At 43.1% G+C, this 21,200-nt stretch overlaps 1 protein-coding gene across 1 annotated transcript; it reads right to left on the bottom strand.

Annotated features, from left to right (window-relative positions):
* Positions 1-12,250: 12,250 nt before the first annotated feature.
* Positions 12,251-19,939, bottom strand: zgc:66455 (CUB and EGF_CA domain-containing protein). Its single transcript, XM_029738957.1, has 9 exons — positions 19,738-19,939; positions 19,576-19,606; positions 18,137-19,357; positions 18,020-18,061; positions 17,778-17,878; positions 13,695-13,756; positions 13,377-13,543; positions 12,932-13,087; positions 12,251-12,606 (listed from the first exon to the last, which is right to left on the bottom strand). Exons 1-9 carry the CDS (start codon positions 19,822-19,824, stop codon positions 12,251-12,253), a joined length of 2,223 nt encoding a protein of 740 aa, XP_029594817.1. The 5' UTR covers positions 19,825-19,939.
* Between the last annotated feature and the right edge of the window lie 1,261 nt (positions 19,940-21,200).

Below are 21,200 nucleotides of genomic sequence, written 5' to 3'. Positions count from 1 at the left end.
CAGCAGGGAAGAACAAAACAAATAGACAAACACAGCCACAGAACAGATGCAAAGTGACTCCGTCTCTGATATGACATTGGAACGAACCAGAGGAGGGAGAAGGAGCGATGGAACGGTTGCGTCTCATGAATGTGGTACAGAGTACGAAAGAGTACGGTTCTGAATGACAGTCTACGTTGCATATACATTCATACTGTACATAAATAGGTATAGGTACATAGACAGATGGTAGGCTCACTCGTACGGTTGCAGTAGTACGTCTTTATAGTAGTATACTTCCATTACTCTATTCTATCAGTTACCAGGTTACCACCTGAACTAAACAATGTTATCGTGGCCGTTCCAGGCCCTGATGTGCAGAAGGGACACCTGAGGGGCTGCACTGCCTGACCCGGACACAGACAGACCCGCAGCGGAGCGCATGCCAGACTGTGCCATGCACCTTGCCACGCTGAATGCCAAAGCATAGGTAATGAACGCTGCGCCGGAGAAACTCCATTGGAATTAGGAAAGCAGTCCTGGTTATAATCAGAGGAGGGGGAGAGGAGGCCAGGTGTGTCAGAGTGAGCTGGTGTTATCACATATTACAGAGTCCGGGCCTAACGAGGAATTTCCTCCCCCCCCCCAAGGAATAGTGACGGTGGTGATGGCGATAAAAAAAAAAGGTATTCCGGTATTCGGCCGTTGCGAAAGCACTTGACATTTCCGTTGACATTTAAGCCCCTTTGAGTCTGCTTGAAATTGCGGTGTTTCATCCCAGCGTAATGCTACACTTTAGAAAACCCATTTTATCTCTGAGATTATACAGTGGTATTATGCAGAGGTATTATGCAGCGCTAATAGTGCATGTAGATACTTCACAAATGACACAAAAAAATGCATCACATCACACATAAGGAGGATTTGGCCCGCCACTAAAGGAATACTTCCGAATATGCAAATACCCCTCGGAAGAATAAGGGCTTAACAGATTTGACTCACTCAAACAATGACATGCGCCTCTTTCCCAGGATGCAACTGTCCGTCAGAGAGCGAGATTAGGGCTCTGGGTTGTGACAATGTGTTAAATGAAAGAGGACAACGAGACACCTCCTTCATTACCGGGATATGACTATAAATGTTTCTCCTATTGTTGTTTCCAAAGAATGATTAAAGCCCTGCACTGGGAAGAGAGAGAAGAGGGTGTAGTAGGAAAAGGCTGTGCACTGCCCCCTATAGACTATTCCAACTTGCTGCAGCTTCACACATACTGGTAGGCCTACAAGCAGGGCTGCCCAACCCTCTTCCTGGAGATCTACCGTCCTGTGGGTTTTCAGTACAACCCTAATTTAACACAGACAGTTGCTTTGGTTTTTGATGTTGTTATGGCTCTGTGTTACACAAAGTTTAATATTCAACAAGCCCTTAACTAGCTGAATCAGATATGCTAAATTAGGGTTGGACTGAAAACCTACAGGACAGTAGATCTCCAGGAAGAGGGTTAGGCAGCCCTGGTCTACAGTATGTCATTGGTTCAATCTGGCAATGAGTCTAAAAGCTGGTCCCCAAGTACCCCTGAGAACTGCTTACGTTATGTTGGTTTTTTTGGTCGAATTTATCTCTTCATCCATTTCAAGGGGAACCGACATCAAACAAACTGCTGTATCAAGAGATATCAAGTCATAGCTTGAAAATGGTTCTGGAATATTTTGGAAATGGAAATGAAGATCTAGCCAATTCAATGACAGGGGTTGGGAATAAGATTCAATGTCCACGTATCACTATAAACCACACAGAGTTACAGTAGTTACTGAGAACAATATGCCTGTATTGCTACAGTTACAGGGTATGTTCAGTAGCAGGTGAGCCATGGGGCACAAATGCTGAGACACCAACAGATGTCCCTGTATTGATCCACAGCTGGTCCAAGTGCCGGGGGGGGGGGGGGGGGGGGGGGGGGGGGGTCATCACTGTTAAAGGGGATAGAGTTAGTGGTGGTGAGGGTGCACTGGTTAGAGTCGTCCCCCCTCAGCGTGCTCCGAAACCCTTCTGTCACATCCTTCTCGTCAATGGCCTGGAGCCATTTTGTGAAATGTTACCAGTAAATATCCTGCCTGGATTAGTGAAGACACAGCATACCACAGCCATCTGCCCTACTTACAGCAATTCAAATGCTTCTGATGGCATCAGTTGATTAGCTGTGTATACACAGCACATCAGAGCTTAGCAAAAATTAAGACTGTTTTGTTTATGCATTTCTAGCTCAGCCAAGGTGAGGTACTGTAAGCTTTTAGAGAGCTGGAACAGGAAGTCGCCCCTTGTTGTGTATGGTGGAGCTTGTCTCTAGGGGGGATGGGTGGTCAGTCAGGTTCCTCATATCTAGATTCAATCACAGTTGTAAAAGCGGTCCATCCGTAGCCAGAGTCACTGTGCTGTGTAGAGTATTGGACTGACTCTAGCCTTATCAGCTCGGCCAGTCCACTCTCCACCGGCCTGACCAGTTACCACTGGCTCACAGCCCAATCACACTTCAGAGGACTTGGCTAATAGAAAAATAAATTGCAGAGGCCAATTCCAATACAATGTGGCATGAGAAGAAAGAGGGGAAAAAACTCCCTCCTGCCTCTGATATAATATCAACACAACACTCATATCAGGTTAATAAAAATCTATGGGATTATCACTGGACTCATCCTGTTTAGGAGATGCAAGGTCAGCAGTTTTCTCCAACGGCGGCTCTCCCTCAGGACAGGCAATATGGCCGTTTCCCTAAGAACATGCAGACGTACTCTGGAACACACACCTAGCCTTCCTGTCATATTAGTCCCCGTCCAGCTCTGCCCCGCAACAGAGGGGAGTAAGACCCTCTATTCAGCAGTATATTCACTGAGGTCAGAGAGACAAGGAAAGAGAGATGTAATTATAGCGTCAATAGGCCTATGTCGTAAATTAGACAGGCTATGGATCAGTAGCAATGGTGGGATCGATACCTGTGCTCAAAGTTAATAAAACTGCAAAATCCCAAAATAACTGTTGCTGGGGAGCAGATTCTGCTTTGACAAGATGGCTGAACATTGCCTTACTATGGTATATTTATGTTAAATGATAAGCCATGATGAAACAGCAATGTGGGCATTAGTGGGCAGACAAGTTGACCACCCAAGCTGAGGCTTGCAGCTGCAGTGTGAGCAGAGGTTCATTAACTAGTCTCTTGACACACCGGACGGGTAAAGTCACTCCATCTTTGTGGCTCCCTGGTGCACCTAACGGAGAAGACCACTGGCTCCACCACAAACAGAGAGCTACAGAAGTCCACTGTCACTGTGGCCCAGAGCACAAAGACAGGCGTCAGACCCCCACGGAGACGGTGAGAGGCACGTAGTGTTCCATCTAACCCCGTCTGTACATGGCATCTAACTGACTCACTGTAAGGGAGTCACCCAGACTGAAAAAGACAACATCACAGAGGAGTTACTTTATCTGGCTCGACAGTAAAACAAATCCTTCACAGCGGAGTACTGTATCTGACTCAACAGTAAAACAAATCCTTCACAGCGGAGTACTGTATCTGACTCGACAGTAAAACAAAGCCTTCACAGCGGAGTACTGTATCTGACTCAACAGTAAAACAAATCCTTCACAGCGGAGTACTGTATCTGACTCAACAGTAAAAGAAATCCTTCACAGAGGAGTACTTTATCTGACTCGACAGTAAAACAAATCCTTCACAGAGGAGTACTTTATCTGACTCAACAGTAAAATAAATCCTTCACAGAGGAGTACTTTATCTGACTCGACAGTAAAACAAATCCTTCAGAGGAGTACTTTATCTGACTCAACAGTAAAACAAATCCTTCACAGAGAAGTACTGTATGACTCAACAGTAAAACAAAGCCTTCCCTGAATGTATACAAGTAGGCTAACTGCCCCCCCCCCCTCCCAAAAGGGTCCAAAAACACATCATCAGTCTCTGTCTGGATTCCTGAACACTACTGTTTGTAAACCAGGCTCATTGACTTAATAAATAACACGGGAAATGCAGTGATGTGCTATGGTGAGACACCAAATTTTGGTGACGGGTAAAAACGGTCCCTGTCCACTTGGGCAAAGCAACGGAATCAGTGGAATCAAGGAAATGGGGTCGGGAGGGGGGGGTTTCCTGACCACTGTAACCAGGTTAACGAGGCCCCATTGTCGACAAAAAAGGCCTCCAAAAAAGTAAATGAATCCATACAGCTTGATAATAATTTATTTCCATACATAATATACATACATTTCATAACAATATTAATATAATCCAAGTTTTTCTCATAATAGTAGAAACATGTGTCATTAATAATAATAATGGACTATTCCACCGTGACAGAGTTCCCATTCACTGTTTCACACGATACGATTGCAAACGTGACTTTCATTGATATTAAGCTGCAGCAATGAGGTGCTTGTCAGAACGGGGCAGAGAAAAGGAAAAGGAAAGAAGATTTCATTTCAACAGAGAAATGTAAAAGTTAACACATTTCTTTAGTAGAAACACAGGTGCTGCTGATAACACTGCCATCGTCATCAAGAGGACGTGTATGTGTATCCCACGTATCCGATGCTGTCTGGCCAAAAAGAGTGGCATGTCATACTCTTTTTGGCAAGACAGTATCAGATATATGGACTACATATAGTAAGACAGAGTGGCGCTGCTTCACTCACTCAGATGCTTTGTCTAGCGAGATTGTTTCAGCCACTTGCGAATTGAAGGAAAGTTGGCAGGTGCACTGTTCGGATGCTGGAACTATTTTGGATGAATGTGCGAAGGTAACCTCCTTTTGAAGTGATTTGTTTGACAATCAGATGAAAACATCACGACTGGTTGTGTTCATGGCACATTGAGACTGGCCCCTGCCTGGAGCCTCCAAATCACTAAGACCACACCTTGAATGGAATATCACTGGCTAGGAGGTATAATACCAAGTCCTCAACTTAAAATGGAATGCTTAGTCTAATTATAAAGATATATAAATCCCACTTTATTTATGTATAAATTGAATACAAATACAGATGTGAAACAATACCAATGATGCAAACTGGTGAGGGGCAAAAAAGGTGAGTACAATTTTGACCCGAAAAGTCACGTACTGTGTACACAAAAATGTGCTTTAAAATATGAAATAATAAATAATTACTATGATAACTGTATGCTCTGTCTGGCTGTTAATGATTCATATTCTGGATTAGACTTGCACAAGTGTCATTAGCCTAGCCTTACAGATCCCTGCATTACATTGCTGCATCTGTTGACCATAATCTTATTCCCATTCAATCTGTACAGTAGTAGGCCAATATGGTAATAAAACATCAGCATGTGTAATGCTAATGACAAACCACCACACTACCACACACCAAAAAGACGATTACGTTTTTTCTTGATAGCTAAAACACTTTTAATGAAACTGGGGTCCACTTGATCTCCATCAGAACCTAATGAGCACAACGGTATTATTTTTTTGCAAAACTAAAGTCGTTTCACATTGCTTTCACACACAATGCAAATGCTAGGCACATGTTTGTAGAGTAAACACAACTCTCTACAAAAGAGAAAACAGCCAGTTGAGTAAATCATGTCAAACAAAATATAAACATTTGGTCACAGCTGATACAAATTACTCCTATGAATGTGAACCTCTTCTGCACGTGTTCAATCAGTCCTTAGTCATGCATAAAATAAGTCACCTCTGAGTTGCTGTTTGCAAGAATGGACCAAGTAAGAGGCCGAGGGCAAGGACAAAGGAGAGGTAGAGGGGTCAACAGAGGAAGATACACTACATGGACACCTGCTTGTCGAACACCTCATTCCAAAATCATGGGCATTAATAAGAGTTGGTCCCGCCGTTTGCTGCCATAACAACCTCCACTCTTCTGGGAAGGCTTTCCACTAGATGTTGAAACATTGTGGTGGGAACTTGCTTCCATTCAGCCACAACAGCATTAGTGAGGTCGGGCACTGACGTTGGGTGATTAGGCCTGGATCGCAGTCGGCATTCCAATTCATCCTAAAAGGTGTTCGATGGGGTTGAGGTCAGGGCTCTGTGCAGGCCAGTCAAGTTCTTCCACACCGATCTTGACAAACCATTTCTTTACGGACCTCGCTTTGTGCACAGGGGCTTTGTAATGCTGGAACAGGAAAGGGACTTCTCCAAACTGTTGCCACAAAGTTGGAAGCACAGAATCGTCTAGAATGTCATTGTATGCTGTAGCGTTAAGGGCCTAATCTGAACCATGAAAAACAGCCCCAGACCATTATACCTCCTCCTCCAAACTTTACAGTTGGCAGTATGCATTCGGGTAGGTAGCAACAGTCTCAATGTCAACAGCGAAGAGGCGACTCCAGGATGCTGGCCTTCTCAACAGAGTTGCAAAGAAAAAGCCATATCTCGGACTGGCCAATATAAAGAAAATATTAAGATGGGCAAAAGAACACAGACACTGGACAGAGGAACTCTGCCTAGAAGGCCAGCATCCCGGAGTCGCCTCTTCACTGTTGACATTGAGACTGCTGTTTTGCAGGTACTATTTAATGAAGCTGCCAGTTGAGGACTTGTGAGGCGTCTGTTTCTCAAACTAGACACTCTAATGTACTTGTCCTCTTGCTCAGTTGTGTACCTGGGCCTCCCACTCCTCTTTCTATTCTAGTTAGAGACAGTTTGCGCTGTTCTGTGAAGGGAGTAGTACACAGCGTTGTATGAGATCTTCAGTTTCTTGGCAATTTCTCACATGGAATAGACTTCATTTCTCAGAACAAGAATAGACTGATGAGTTTCAGAAAAGTTATTTGTTTCTAGCCATTTTGAGATTGTAATCGAACCCACAAATGCTGATGCTCCAGATTCTCAACTAGTCTAAAGAAGGACAGTTTTAGTGCTTCTTTAATCAGAACAATCGTTTTCAGCTGCGCTAACAAGGGTTTTCTTATGATCAATAATCCTTTTAAAATGATCAACTTGGATTAGCTAACACAACGTGCCATTGGAACACAGGAGTGATGGTTGCTGATAATGGGCCCCTGTACGCCTATGTAGATATTCCATTAAAAATCAGCCGTTTCCAGCTACAATAGTCATTTACAACATTAACAATGTCTACACCGTTTCTGATCAATTTGATGTATTTTTTTTCAATTTAAAGTTTTATTAAGTTTTCTTGTTTTTCAATCAACCAACAAAACACATTCCACATTCACAGATGTGACAGACTTAAAAAAATAACTAACGATAATAATACAAATATAATAAACATAATACAAAATTATTATTAAAAAATAAAATATATATAAAAACTTGCAGCAGCACTATCAAGGTTCTTATTAGCTATTTCCGGCCTTAGCTGAGACGACGAGCAAATAATTCGTTTTTACAGCACCTTACACAACATGTATCTGCTCATTTCCCTAATCACCCCATTCTCTCTGTCCAACTTGAAATATAGTTGAGTAGTGGAGACCAGAGTCTATCAAACTTGGGCTGTCTCTTGAGGAGGTCATAAGTGAGCTTTTCAAGAGGGAGAAAGTCAACAATCTGTTCAATCCACATTTTAAATGTAGGAGAGGTATTAGAGGCCCACAATAGAAGAATACATTTCTTAGCAAAGTATGTGATAGTCATAAACACATTTTCTCTGTCAGGATCAAGAACAAAGTCCTGCTGGGCATTAAGAAGATAGATACATGGGGTCATATCAAACTGTACATCTAGTATTTTCTGTGCAGCAGTATGTATAGATCTCTCTACAGCTCCAAAATACATGCATATAGGTTCCACTTTCAGAGGTACATCTTTTACACTTAGGAGAAATGCCTGTTTTCATTCTATGGAGTCTCATTGAGTGTAATAAAATGTCTTTCATTTTTACATTAGTAGAGGAGCAGTATACCCTGTCGCAAACCTCCGCCCATAACTCATCAATGATAGTCAGACCAAGGTCCTTTTCCCAGGATATTTTCAAAGGAGTAAAGGAGGAGTCCACATTCTCAGAAAGGAGTCTATAGATATAGGAGATTTTGCCTTTAATGGATTGTGCTGTAGCAAGAAGGGTTTCAACTTCATCAGCTGAGCTCTAAACCTCCTCTTGGAAGTAAATGAGGAAATGAAATGTCAAATTTGAAGATTTAAAAAAAAAGAGGATCTTGGCACATTGAATTAATTCTCTGCATAGCTCTTGAAAGGATTTCAGTGTATTTGTTTTCTGATGAAATAGGTCTGAAAAGGTCCTGATTCCTAGAGTATGCCAATGATTAAAGTTGCCATCACTCAGGGCTTTTGGCAAGTCTGGGTTGCATACTATAGGCGAGCGAGAACATATTTGGGAGGATAAGCCCAGGTATTTCCTACAGTCCCTCCACGCTAGTAGGGTGCTGTAAATCACAAAGGTTTTGGCTATGTTGCCCACTTCACTAAAGTTATTAATGAATAGAATTGAGCTTTGGGGCAATGAACCACAGTATTGGGCTTCTATCTAAATTCACGTTGACTCTTGTCTGTTTGTGATCCATGTTAGCATGTTGCAGATTTAGGCAGACCAGTAGTACAATTGAAGGGAGGGAAGGGCAAGACCACCCTTAGATTCAGGTTTCGATAGAGTGTTGAACTTGATCCTAGGTTTTTTATTGCCCCATATAAATTTGGTGATGCTTTGGTTAGTTGTTTTGAAAAAGGAAACTGGGAGATAGCATGGGAGCATCTGAAATAAAAAAAATAAAAAATAGTTCAATCCTAGGGAGGATGTTCACATGGATGACATTGATTCTTCCGACTAAGCTAATTGGGAGGGAGATCCAGGTTTGGAGATCGTTCTTGATTCGATCCAGGAGTGGAAGATAATTTTCCTTGAAAAGGCTATTCAAATCTGGTGTTACGAAGATCCCAAAGGTATTGAAACCCCTGTCTTCCATTGGAATGGACATAGTGTCTTCATAGAGCTGGTGAGCGTAAGATTGAGAGGGCAAACAGTGGATTTGTTCAAATGTATCTTATATCCTGAAAACTTTCCATACTGAGCAATTGTGTCTAAAATGGGAGGGAGGGATTTCTCAGGGTTGGATATGTAGAGCAAGACATCATCCACGTAGAGCGAAATCTTGTGCAGCAGGCCGCCTGCAGAAACACCCATAATACTTGGATTGCCCCTTATCAACTCTGCCAGAGGCTCCGCCCCCAACAAGTAGAGCAGGGGGGACAGCGAGCACCCTTGTCTTGTGCCCCGTCCCAAAGGGAATCTGTCAGAGTTCAGTCCGTTAAATTTGATGTTATTTTAATGGACAGAAAAATTGCTTTTCTTTCAAAAACAAGGACATTTCTAAGTGACCCCAAACTTTTGAACGGTAGTGGAGGTAGTTACATGGCTCCCAGTTTGGGTCTCCCCTGACATTCAGCCATACAGATACCAGTGAGCATCGGACAGAAACATAGCACCGCAACGGTGGCCCAAATCGTAACCAGTACAATACACAGGCGTTTGCATTAAGCGTATACCCCTACTATATACCGTAGTCTAGGCCCGTAAAATATACCACTGCAGATATCATCACAGTCATCATCATACAAACCCTTCTGTTTGTGCCCCCTGAGGGTCAAGCTCGTGGGTGAATGCATATCATATATGAGACCTCTTAATACCACTTCGTGGAACACCTCAGAGCAGCCAGAACCACCTGAAGCCAAGCAACAGAAAATACATACCTGACTGTAACCACCACATAGAGACGAGACGGCCACTCCCCCATTCTTAAGAGAACAGTCTCACACCCACTGTTACAATGCATCTGAGCAGACGAGGATGGGGGGATTATGGCCAGATGACGCTGCCTGGCAGACAGGTGAGCTCAGCGTGACTCGGTGGACGGCAGGGGGGGACCAGGCCAGGCCAACCACAGGGAGGGGTGACCTCCTCGACCCCCGGCTCCGCCAGAGGGCCCACTGTGAGCGGCCGGAGGCGTCACCTCTTCCTACTGCCCTGTGGATCGCTGCCCAGAGCCCGCTGTCCTTGCCAATTCTACCTAGCGGACATGAGATGCATTCAGAGCAGCAACAAAGAAGCACCAGGTTCAGGGGCCCTGGCATCTGATTCACAGGGGGAGGACCAGCGTGGGGCGAGGGAGGGAGGCAGCAGTGGAAGAGCAGATGCTGAGAGCACATCTGGAGGAGTGATCTGTCTGTCCCCCACCTACCAGACCACCACAGACAACACTAAAACACACACAGGAAGTACACACACACACACAATGTGTTGGATGAAAGGCTCAGATGAGGCCCCCATATCCATTATCAAGCTTGAAACCCATTCCAACCAAAATGTTATCATATATAGCCTACTAGTTTATATTTAGGCTAGCTGTTAGGCTGTACATAGCTGTCAATGTGTCATCACCCTAAAGAAAGAGACCGAGATTCTGGTAGAACGGCTCGAGGCAGTTTGTTCAAATTGTACTGCCTCGGGGCTGGAAGACTACCGCGGCGCTAAATCTAGTCTACACATCACAGTGACAGTCTCATTTCATGTCCAGCCCTTGAACACAGACATGAAGGAAAGGGACTGGGAATTTTATAAAGGGACATTTACTCCTGAAAAGAACACAGGGTTTGAGCACAAAAGGGCTGAAGAGCAAGTGCCCTGCAATAAAATAAAGTAAGGTCAGCAGACTACCCATGTGACAGCACACTGCCTTGGATTAGGTGGTGTAAGCCTATTAATGTGGTTTGGACTAGGTGGACCACCTTGTCTCCCCACCCCGCCTGGCCGGCCAAAGATTAGCCTGTTAAACGCACTTCCCGCCTGCATAAGATGCAAACTCTGCTCCTCATCCAATAGCAACAATTCAGACAGGGACCCGTCTGCCCACCCGTAATTTGAGTTAGCTTCTCTACCATTCAGATGGATATGGGATTTGTTTCCTTCAAAAGAGCACTTTTCTCTTATCAGCCATATTGTATTAACTGGTTTGTCTTTATTAGGGCAGTGATATGAGTACAGGAAAATGTCAAACTTCTCAGCCAGGCATGTGGCATTGCTTTACACTCCAATAAGAATCACGGCACTTTTGAGTGAAAGGTAAAGCCTTTTTTATTTTTTACTCTGGACATTGGTGAATCATGCAAGGAATTTTAGTAGGCCTAGCTACACAATTTGAAATACCCCTACAGGCAGTATGCTATGTCTTTTCTGAAATATGAATAATTTGGCTCGTTTACCTGGTTAGGCCTCTGAGCAGAGCAGGTAAATCTATAGCCTAATGAAATTCAGTCAGCGGCATTTATCATTATGCAATTTCCTTGCATAGCATTTTGGCAGTGTAACAAATGAAAGGGTACAGTTTGACACCGTGCCATTTCAAACGACAAAATACAATCTACCACTCCATTTTTTTCTAGAGACTGGGGATTAACATTTCTGAGCTCGAGCCACAGATTAGGTGCGCGGGCGTGTAGAATTTCATCATCTTTCAGAGGCACAATGGCTCCTTTTTACCGTTTCCTCGTCTATTCTCCGACGGTGGGGGCTTGCTTGCCTTTGCTCCTGTATTTGTTTTACGTTTTTCAGAATAACCTAGTTAAAAAATAAAAAGTTTTAGAACCACAGAGGAAAACAAATGTTGTATTTAACCCAGTCGCAAACGGAGCTTTTTCCAGACACTTCCTGCCACCTTGTGGGAAAAGCACGACATGGCGTAATAGCGCGGTGCCTCTCATCCGTGCAGAGGTGCGCTGCGACATGGGTTATTTATTATGGTCTGCTTTCTGTAGCCTTTTCCCCTCACCAGTAAAGAAATTAAGTTTATTTTGATCCATAATGCTAAACAGCAGATATGCCTGTAGTCCAACTGCTGCATATGAAACAAAGTAGCCTACTTTGTCGCAGAAATTGTACTTTCGCGGCTCAATATAAAACAAGATTAAAGGAATGTAGAGCCAAGTTAACATGTATTTAATCGAAGTGAAGCTGTTTTGGGAGGAAAGATGCAATGAATCCCCTTGTGTGGAGAGCATAGACAATCTTCCCAATCATGGAAAAAAAGACAATTACTGAAATATACTAGAAACAATGATCCAAAGAATACATCATATAGCACATCCAAACTACACACAAAGATAATGTCATACAACAGTAATAAGTTATTTCATCATGAGAGGAAAGGCAAAGAATGAACTCATGAAACAGTGAAGTCAACCTGCCCAGAATAGGGTCTCAATGTTTTCATTGCACATTCAGGAACCACAAAGCAATCATCTCTTCAAAGCTTGACACCCTCCCCTGGCTCCATGTGCCCATCAAGAGGCAGCAGGGGGCTGAAACGCAGCAAGGGCAGGTCCACCGAGGGGCAGCAGTCCTTGGGGTGAGCCCAGCCTTCCTTAGGGTGCCGTATGGGTGGGGGCAGCACCGAGTTGGTGCAGATGGAACTGTTTTTGTAGTCAGGAGGGGGGATGCTCCCGAGGCTGCTGCGCCGACAGTGGACCAGGAAGGCCCCCCAGTGGTGGCGGTGGTACAGCACGCCCACGGTACAGAGGAGCAGCAGGATGAGGAAGCTGAACAGGAAGCACACCACATAGATGCCTTTGATCATCCCGCTGGACCATTCCGAAGTACAGCCTAAGGTCAAAGGTTAGGCAAGGATTAGATGTACACAATTGACTTAGTGCAAAGTCACCTTCATAACCATGCAACTTTATGTTTAACATTCTGTTAGGGTTACACATTCTGTTAGGGTTACCTAACAAACCCATTTTCAAGGGTTAAATTCAGGAATGTTAGGGTGGTGGTCTAACTTGTCAACTTCAGTGCCACTGATTTTAAACTAACCAATGTCATACTGTGTTTTCCTTAAACTTCAGAGAACAATAATTCTACGAGGTACCAGTGTTACAGTGCTGCTGCTCAGGACTATGCTGATCTACTGTAATCGTCGACTCCATACCAGCGGCCTTGGTGTCCACGCAAATGGTTCCTCCTGAGCCCAGCCTAGACATGTCCTCGAACCCGGAGTGGCATCGGCATGCATAGGAACCAAAGTGGTTTACACACTCTGCGTTGATGTCACACAGCACTAGCTGGGTCACACACTCATTCACATCTGAGAGACACACATGGTGCAAAATTAAGGTTGATTAATGGAGTGATTAAATATGAAAATAAATCCCTTCAAATCAATTATTTAAAGTCAAACAAATACATTCTTTCACCTCGTTGAGCCCCAAGACAATGAAATTCAGGACACCCAATTGCAGGCTATAGTATATCTATACAACACAATATCTTATTAAACCTCTGCAGTAACCTTTAGTGCCATTAGTAAAGAGCAGAGTAGTGCAAAAGAACAAGCTACAGATGTATATCGTTTGGGAGGAAACTTTGAGACCTACCAGCGGTGGATACAGAGACGATGACACCCTGTGTTGAGCTGCCCCTGGGGCTAACCACCCTCTCTAACAGCTCCTGCAGGGCCGGGTGCAGGGTCCTGTGAACATTCACCCCTTCTGGCCCACCCCCAATATACAGCCAGAGGATGTAAAGCACTCCTGCACTCAATCTGTTGATACAACAAAAAAAAGGCATTTAATCCATCAACTATTTTCTACAGTACCAACAATGCCTTTTTATGCAGTAAAAATACAACAAGCACTTGTTTGCAGTCAAGAAAGACATTTGGAGCTCTTGGTTACAAACTGTAGCAAACCTACCTTTTTATTCTTTTGGAGGATAGGGTTTTGTGTATGTGGATCATTTCCAACTGCACATTAATCTGAAAAACAAAATTAATAATTGCAGTTCCAAATCAAATGCACCAGTCCAATCATGGTAAATAATGACCAAAAGGCATAGTCTTTTTACACATTGATTTGTTACAGCCTTAGTTTAAAAAGGGATTAAACAGAGATTTCTGTCATCACTGGCCTACAAGTTGAATGTGTGTATAAGTTGAATGTGTTTGTTTTTCGCAAAGGGCACGTAGTGTATGTATGTATGCATGCATGCATGCATGTATATAATCATATCCCTTTGCAGTGGCGGTTCTAGCTAGTATGGCTCAAAAAAAAAAAAAAAAAATCTGCACCAACTACTTTTTATTCTGACATTTTGAACATCACAAATAAATAATCATAACATTTAAAACTACATAATACATAAGACTCAAATATCAAAAAGTAGTAAAAGACAAAAACAAATGTATAAATACAAGTATACAAATACAAAAAGAAAATCAAATAATTACCCTATTGCTAACACAAAACTAAAATTGCACAAATCCTATCACACAAATAGAATAACACTTATAAAGAGAACCTGATGATTACACTATTGCACTTCAAACAAGAAACTAAATTGCACTTGCACTAAGTTAGCGCACCTCTATTTGATAGATTCCCCTGCTCCCTCGGGCTTCCAGTGGGGAGACCTGAGGTCAACCTACTCCCTCCCCATCTCGTACTTATGAGTGGGAGACCTTCCCAGGAAGTAACCTGCCTAGCTCACAAACTAGAATCAGGGCGCCCACTCCGACAAGGTTAATTGACACAGTCCCACACGGTGACATATCATTGACGTGACAGGCGTACTTCTTAACTCAATTGCCGGAGAGGAAGGAAACCCCTCAGGGATTTCACCATGAGGCCAACGGTGACTTTAAAACAGTTATAGTTTAATGGCTGTGATAGGAGAATACTGAAGAAGAATCATTGTACATTGACCAAAAATATAAAACGCAACAATTTCAAAAGATTTTACTGTGTTACAGTTCATATGGAAATTAGTCAATTTAAAAAAATTAATTAGGCCCTACTATACGGATTTAGCATGACCGGGAATACAGATATGCATCTGTTGGTCACAGATATCTTAATAAGAAAAGGTAGGGGAGTGGATCAGAAAACCAGTCAGTATCTGGTGTGACCGCAACATCTCCTTCACATAGAGTTGATCAGGCTGTTGATTGTGGCCTGTGGAATGTGTCCCACTCCTCTTCAAATTGCTGTGCGAAGTCTCTAGGGGAACTGGAACACGCCGTCATACGTCGATCCAGAGCATCCCAAACATGCTCAATAGGTGACATGTCTGGTGAGTATGCAGGTCATAGAAGACCTGGGGCATTTTCAGCTTCCAGGAATTGTGTACAGATACTTGTAACATGGGGCAGTGCATTATCATGCTGAAACATGAGGCGATGGCGGCGGATGAATGGCATCAAAATCTCGTCACGGTGTCTCGGCGCATTCAAATTGCCATTGATAAAAAGCAATTGTGTTTGTTGTCCGTAGCTTATGCCTGACAATACCATAACCCCACAATGAGGCACTGTGTTCACATTGACATAAGCAAACCACTCACCCACACAACGCCATATGCGCTGTCGGACATCTGCCCAGTACAGTTGAAACTAAGATTAATCCGTGAAGCGCACACACCTTCAGCGTGTCAGTGGCCATTGAAGGTGAGCATTTACCTACTGAATCCGGTTATGACCCCAAACTTCAGTCAGGTCAAGACCCTGGTGAAGAAACGAGCACGCAACAGCTTCCCTGAGATAAAATAACTGCACAAACTGTCAGAAACTTTGGTTGTACAAACCCACAGTTTCATACGCTGTCCAGATGGCTGGTCTCAGACGATCCCGCAGGTGAAGAAGCTGGATGTGGAGGTGCTGAGCTGGCGTGGTTAGACGTGGTCTGCAGTTGTGAGGCCTGTTGGGCGTACTGCCAAATTCTCTAAAACAACATTGGAGGAAGCTAAATGGTAGAGAAATTAACATTAAATTCCCTGGCAATAGCTCTGGTGGACATTCCTGCAGTCAGCATACCAATTGCACTGCCTCAAAACATGAGACCTGTGACATTGTGCTGTGTGACAACTGCACATATTAGTGTCCTATTGTCCCCAGCACAAGGTGCACCTGTGTAATGAGCATGCTTTTTAATCAGCTTCTTGAGACGCCACAGATGTCAGGTGGCTGGATTATCTTGGCAAAGGAGAAAAGCTCACTAACAGGGATGTAAAACAAATTTGTGCACAACATTTGAGATGAAAGATTTTTGTATGGAACATTTCTGGGATCTTTAATTTCAGCTTGTGAAACATGGGACCAACACCTTACATGTTGCATTTATATTTTTGTTCAGTCTAGTTACTCCGCAATACTAACCTACAGTAACTGACAGTGAAAAGGAAGCCTGTACAGAATTTAAAAAAATCCAAAACATACATCCTATTTGCAACAAGGCACTAAAGTAATACTGCAATTTTGAAGAAGTGATCCTGAATATAAAGTTGTGTTTGGGGCAAATTCGACAACACAGTACCAAGTACCACGCTCCATATTTTCAAGCATAGTGGTGGCTGCATAATGTTAAAAGAACATCTGTAATCGTTAAGGGGAGTTTTTCCAGGAGAAAAAAAGCTAAATCCTAGAGGAAAACCTAGTTCAGTCTTTTCCAGACACTGGGAGAGGAATTCACCTTTCAGCAGGACAATAACCTAAAACACAAGGCCAAATCTACACTGGAATTGTTTACCAAAAAGACAGGTAATGTTCCTGAGTGGCCGAGTTACAGTTGACTTAAAATCAACTTGAAACTCTATGGCAAGACCTGAAAATGGTAGTCTAGTATTGATCAACAACAGCTTGAAGAATTTTGAAAAGAATAAAAATGGGCAAATGTTGCACAGTCCAGGTGTGGAAAGCTCTTAGAGACTTACCCAGAAAGACTCATAGCTGTAATTGCTGCTGAAGGTGCGTCTACAAAGTATTGACTCAGGCGTGGGAATACTTATGTACATTAGATTTCTGTATTTCATTTTCAATAAATTAGCAAACATTTCTAAAAACATGTCTTCACTTTGTCATTATGGGGTATTGGGTGTAGATGGGTGAGGAAAAATGTCAATTTAAATCCATTTTAAATTTAGGCTGTAACAACGAAATGTGGAATAAGCCAAGGATTAGGAATACTTTAATGGCACCGTAAGACGACATCCATTTATGAAGAAAGTTATTAGAATACCGGTCTAAATCCCATAAAGCCGAGTTGTCAAACAGGGAAAGGTTTCCATTCATTTTCCCCATAGGGGACATTAGGCTTACCCCGGCGTGACGTTTTGATAACCGTGTAAATCTCTTGGACAAGGTGACTTTTATCAATATACCGTCGGAAAATATCCAGACCCCTTGACTTGTTCCACATTTTGTTACAGTCAAACTCTAAAATGGAATAAATAAAAATCCTCAGCAGTCTACACACAATACCCCAGAATGACAAAACGAAAAACAGGTTTAGACATTTTTTCTAGTTATTTTTTAATTCAACAGAAATACCTTATTTATATACGTTTTCAGACCCTTTGCTATGAAACTTGAAATTAAGCTCAGATTTATCATGTTTCCATTGATCATCCTTGATGTGTTTCTACAACTTGATTGGAGTCAACCTGTGGTACATTCAATTGATTGGACATGATTTGTATGTATGCGGTATTGTCTGTTGATTGATGAGATAAAAACATTACATTTTAGAATAAGGCTGTAACTTAACAAAATGTGCAAAAAGTCAAGGCACTGTATACGCCTGTATTAACCCCCCCAAAAATTACCAAAACGTCACGCCAGGTTAAGAACACGAAACACAGCCCTTATTTGAAGTGTTTCTTAAATCCCCCATGGGAAAAATAAATGGTGGAAAAACAATTGGAACCATTTCCTTGTTTGACTGCTAGGTTTTATGGGTATTATGACACCTCCACTGTGGGGCTCAATTGTTCATGAGATAACTCACCAGAGACTTCACTGAGATCAACAGTGATCTCACAAGATGGTCCCAATTCTCCTCTGGCGCCACGAGGAAGTTGACTTCAACAGCCACCTCAAATAGGTGGTCTGAGAAATACAGAAAGTAGGCATCTCCTTTAATACTCATTCACAGCTCTATAACTATTGTACAAAGGCGAGTGACTTGCAACTTTTGTTATAGCCTTTGAACTATATTAAAATATTTTTTTATTTAAAAAAATAACTCGCCTTCTGGTAAATGTGGTACTTCGATGTGATTTCTGTCTTTCTCTGCAAAGTCAACATGCAAGACAGTTTTCATAAACCAGACAACAAAGGATGCAAATAAAATTGCTGACTACCTACTATATTGTCTGCTGTCGAAGAACGGTTCAACCATGTCTGGGAGATGGTCAAAGGGATCCTGGGTCTCAGTGGGTGTATGAGTGGCACTGGATGCTGTAGACTCACCCATGGTCATTTTCAGCAATTCCTTATTGCCAGACTCCTCACCTTGGTCATCCACATCTGTTGTGTGTGACACAGTGTTAGACTCGGTAGGAGGGATGGTATTTGTAGTTTGGGCGTCCACGTTCCTTCGCATAGCAGATGGAGTGCGTGGCGAGGGTTTGGGATTCAAGACAGGGGGCTGGTGTGAGGGGTCACTCCCAGGGTATGCTGTGTGGGTCTGAGTGTCACCCCTCCCTGACCATGAAGTACCCTGACGAGGGAACACCATGGGGGGAGTGGGAGTCAAGAGCAGATGCGGTGGACCATGAATCCCATCTCCACTCAAGTTACCCACTTCCCAGTCTTCCTTTGTCAGGTGGCTTTCATTTGCTCCAGTCCCCTCTGAGATTCCTCTGTTCCAATCTTCTTCCTCTCTCTGAAAAGGATAAAACTTGAAGGGCCCCTCTCTGACCATTGGCTCCTCTGCTTCCCATGATGGAAGCTCATTGGACACAGAGGAGGAAGTGAGTTGGTCGAAATAGTCAAACACCATCTCCAGGTTGGTCTGAGCTGGCGGGGTGGGGCGCTCCAGTAAAATGGCCTCCGTAGGTTCACCCCCCTTCATGGGGAGAAACTTGCTGAAACTTCTCAGAGAGGGAAAGGGTTCCAGTTCTGTCGCGTTTGGTTCAGTCATCAGCTTCCCGTCTTCTTCGGTGGTGTCACCATAAGCATTGTGCGTGACTGGCGGTACGAACGCCTCGTAACGCCCATAGAAGCCCCTGTGGGGCGGACTGGGTTTGCCTCTGATCAGCTGAACCACATGGAGGATGTTGGAGAGGGACCTGTACTTGGCCTCGCGCCAACACTTCTCCAGGATCCTGTGACCCCCCGCGACCCCCAGGGGCTCGTCCAGGTGGATCTGGTCCAGCTTCCCGCTGCATGCGTCTGACTGGGTGAAGTCCTCTAGGTGGAGGAGCACACGTTTACCAGGGTCTACCTGGATGGTCCAGTTACACCAGAGCGGTGGGTTGGAGCATAGGTAGTCCGGGGAGAAGAACTCGCCGCTCTTGCCGCGCATTACCTGGTGGCAGCTCCGCAGCGCAAAGAAGGCATTGCCCTCATCAATACCGTGGTCATCTGAGAAGAGGTGGACAGAGAGTGTGGAGGATAATCCAATGATGTCAGAGTTATAGGCCTAAACAAGACACACGCATGCAGATCCTCCCTCCCTCTCTCTCTCTCACACACACACACACACACACACACACACACACACACACACACACTATTTTGAAAGAATTCAACAAAGAGTATAGTACAGGGCCGAAAGGCTACATAATAAATATGTGTCTTACCCGGAGGGTTGTAAGCGTCATTCCTATTTACCTAAGGACGCAATAAAAACGTTGATGTAGCATTAAACCAATAATATTATAGTCAACATGATGAAATGTACCTACAATCTCGAGCTAAATGTAGTGAAAATGCTTATAGAAGGAAGACAGTCATCAACTTACCCAGGACAGGTCGCAGTTCGCAGTCAATAAACCATAGGCAAGTAGTAGTGCACGTCCAATTAGTAACTTTGAATGATTTCGTGGCATTTTAGTGTCACGCTGTGTTTACTGTTTACAGTATCTAGCAAGCAAGTCCACTTCCTACACTGTCCCAGCTATTGAACATTTTTTCATGCGGTGTTTCTTTCCGTTTCCGCCAAAAGTGGACGTAAACAGGTGAAATATATTGCAAATTAGCTAATTAGCACGCCTTGATATTCGTGCGCTTCTGGTCTATATGGGTTATATCCACTAGGTGTCACTGCTACACTGTTGGTAAGATTACTTGTCTTCTGCAGCTCAACTTCTCAGGATGAACACAGGTATTATATGTTAAACCTTTATTTTACCAAGTACTTTATAAATACAAATATATTTTACAAGAAAGACACTTCCATCAATTTATTAATTATCCAATGGTAAAGATGTTTATTCTAAACGTTTGATGTTTTGTATACAGTAGTGAACAGATATAGATACCTTTAGTACCTTCATGATTCAGACCAACTTTGAAGAACGAGAGTGATTCCAAGGTTTGATGTTTGAATAGCTTTTTATTCACTGTCATAAAAAATTGAAATACTCCAGGTATCCATCACATTTCTGAAAACATAAAAACAAAACAAACATAGGGCATAAAATGGAGTTGGAAGTACAGACCCAGTTGATTCCATTATTATCTTGTGAGTCACAGGAGGTTGGTGGCGCCTTAATTGGGGGGACGGGCTCCTGGTAATGGCTGGAGCGGAACCAGTGGAATGGTATCAAATACAAACACATGGTTTGATGCCATCCCATTCGCTCCATTCCAGCCATTATTATTGACCTGTCCTCCCCTCAGCAGCCTCCACTGTTGTGAGTATACAGAAAGAGCTCTGCACATAACATCTCACTACAGCAGAAAAAAACACTGCGTCACAGGACTACTAACGCCTTAAAATTCTGGATTATTCAACAAATATTTATTCACCAAATGTGCAATTTTGTTTTAATAATAAAAAAAATACTTTAAAGCTGAGATCCGCATAAGGTGAAACTGAGCCACTGGTCGCTCCAGGCACATTTGTTTTTGTTTTGTTTATGAAACGGAGAAGAGGAGCTCGATAAGTGTGGTAAAAAACATTTTTTACATACACTGAGTGTACAAAACATTAAGGATGCCTGCTCTTTCCATGACACAGACTGACCAGGAGAAAGCTATGATCCCTTATCGATGTTACTTGTTAAATCCACTTCAATCAGTGTAGATTTTTAAGCCTTGAGATAATTGAGACATGGATCAGAGGGTGAATGGGCAAAACAAACTATTGAAGTGCCTTTGAACAGGTTATGGTAGTAAGTACCAGGCGTACCCGTTTGTGTCAAGAACTGCAATGCTGCTGGGTTTTTGACGCTCAACCGTTTCCCATGTGTATCAAGAATGT

The sequence above is a fragment of the Salmo trutta genome, chromosome 38, assembly GCF_901001165.1.
Source record: "Salmo trutta chromosome 38, fSalTru1.1, whole genome shotgun sequence".
Taxonomy (NCBI): domain Eukaryota; kingdom Metazoa; phylum Chordata; class Actinopteri; order Salmoniformes; family Salmonidae; genus Salmo; species Salmo trutta.
Note: the sequence above shows the minus strand (reverse complement) of the source record. Positions and strands in the feature narration are given on the sequence as shown.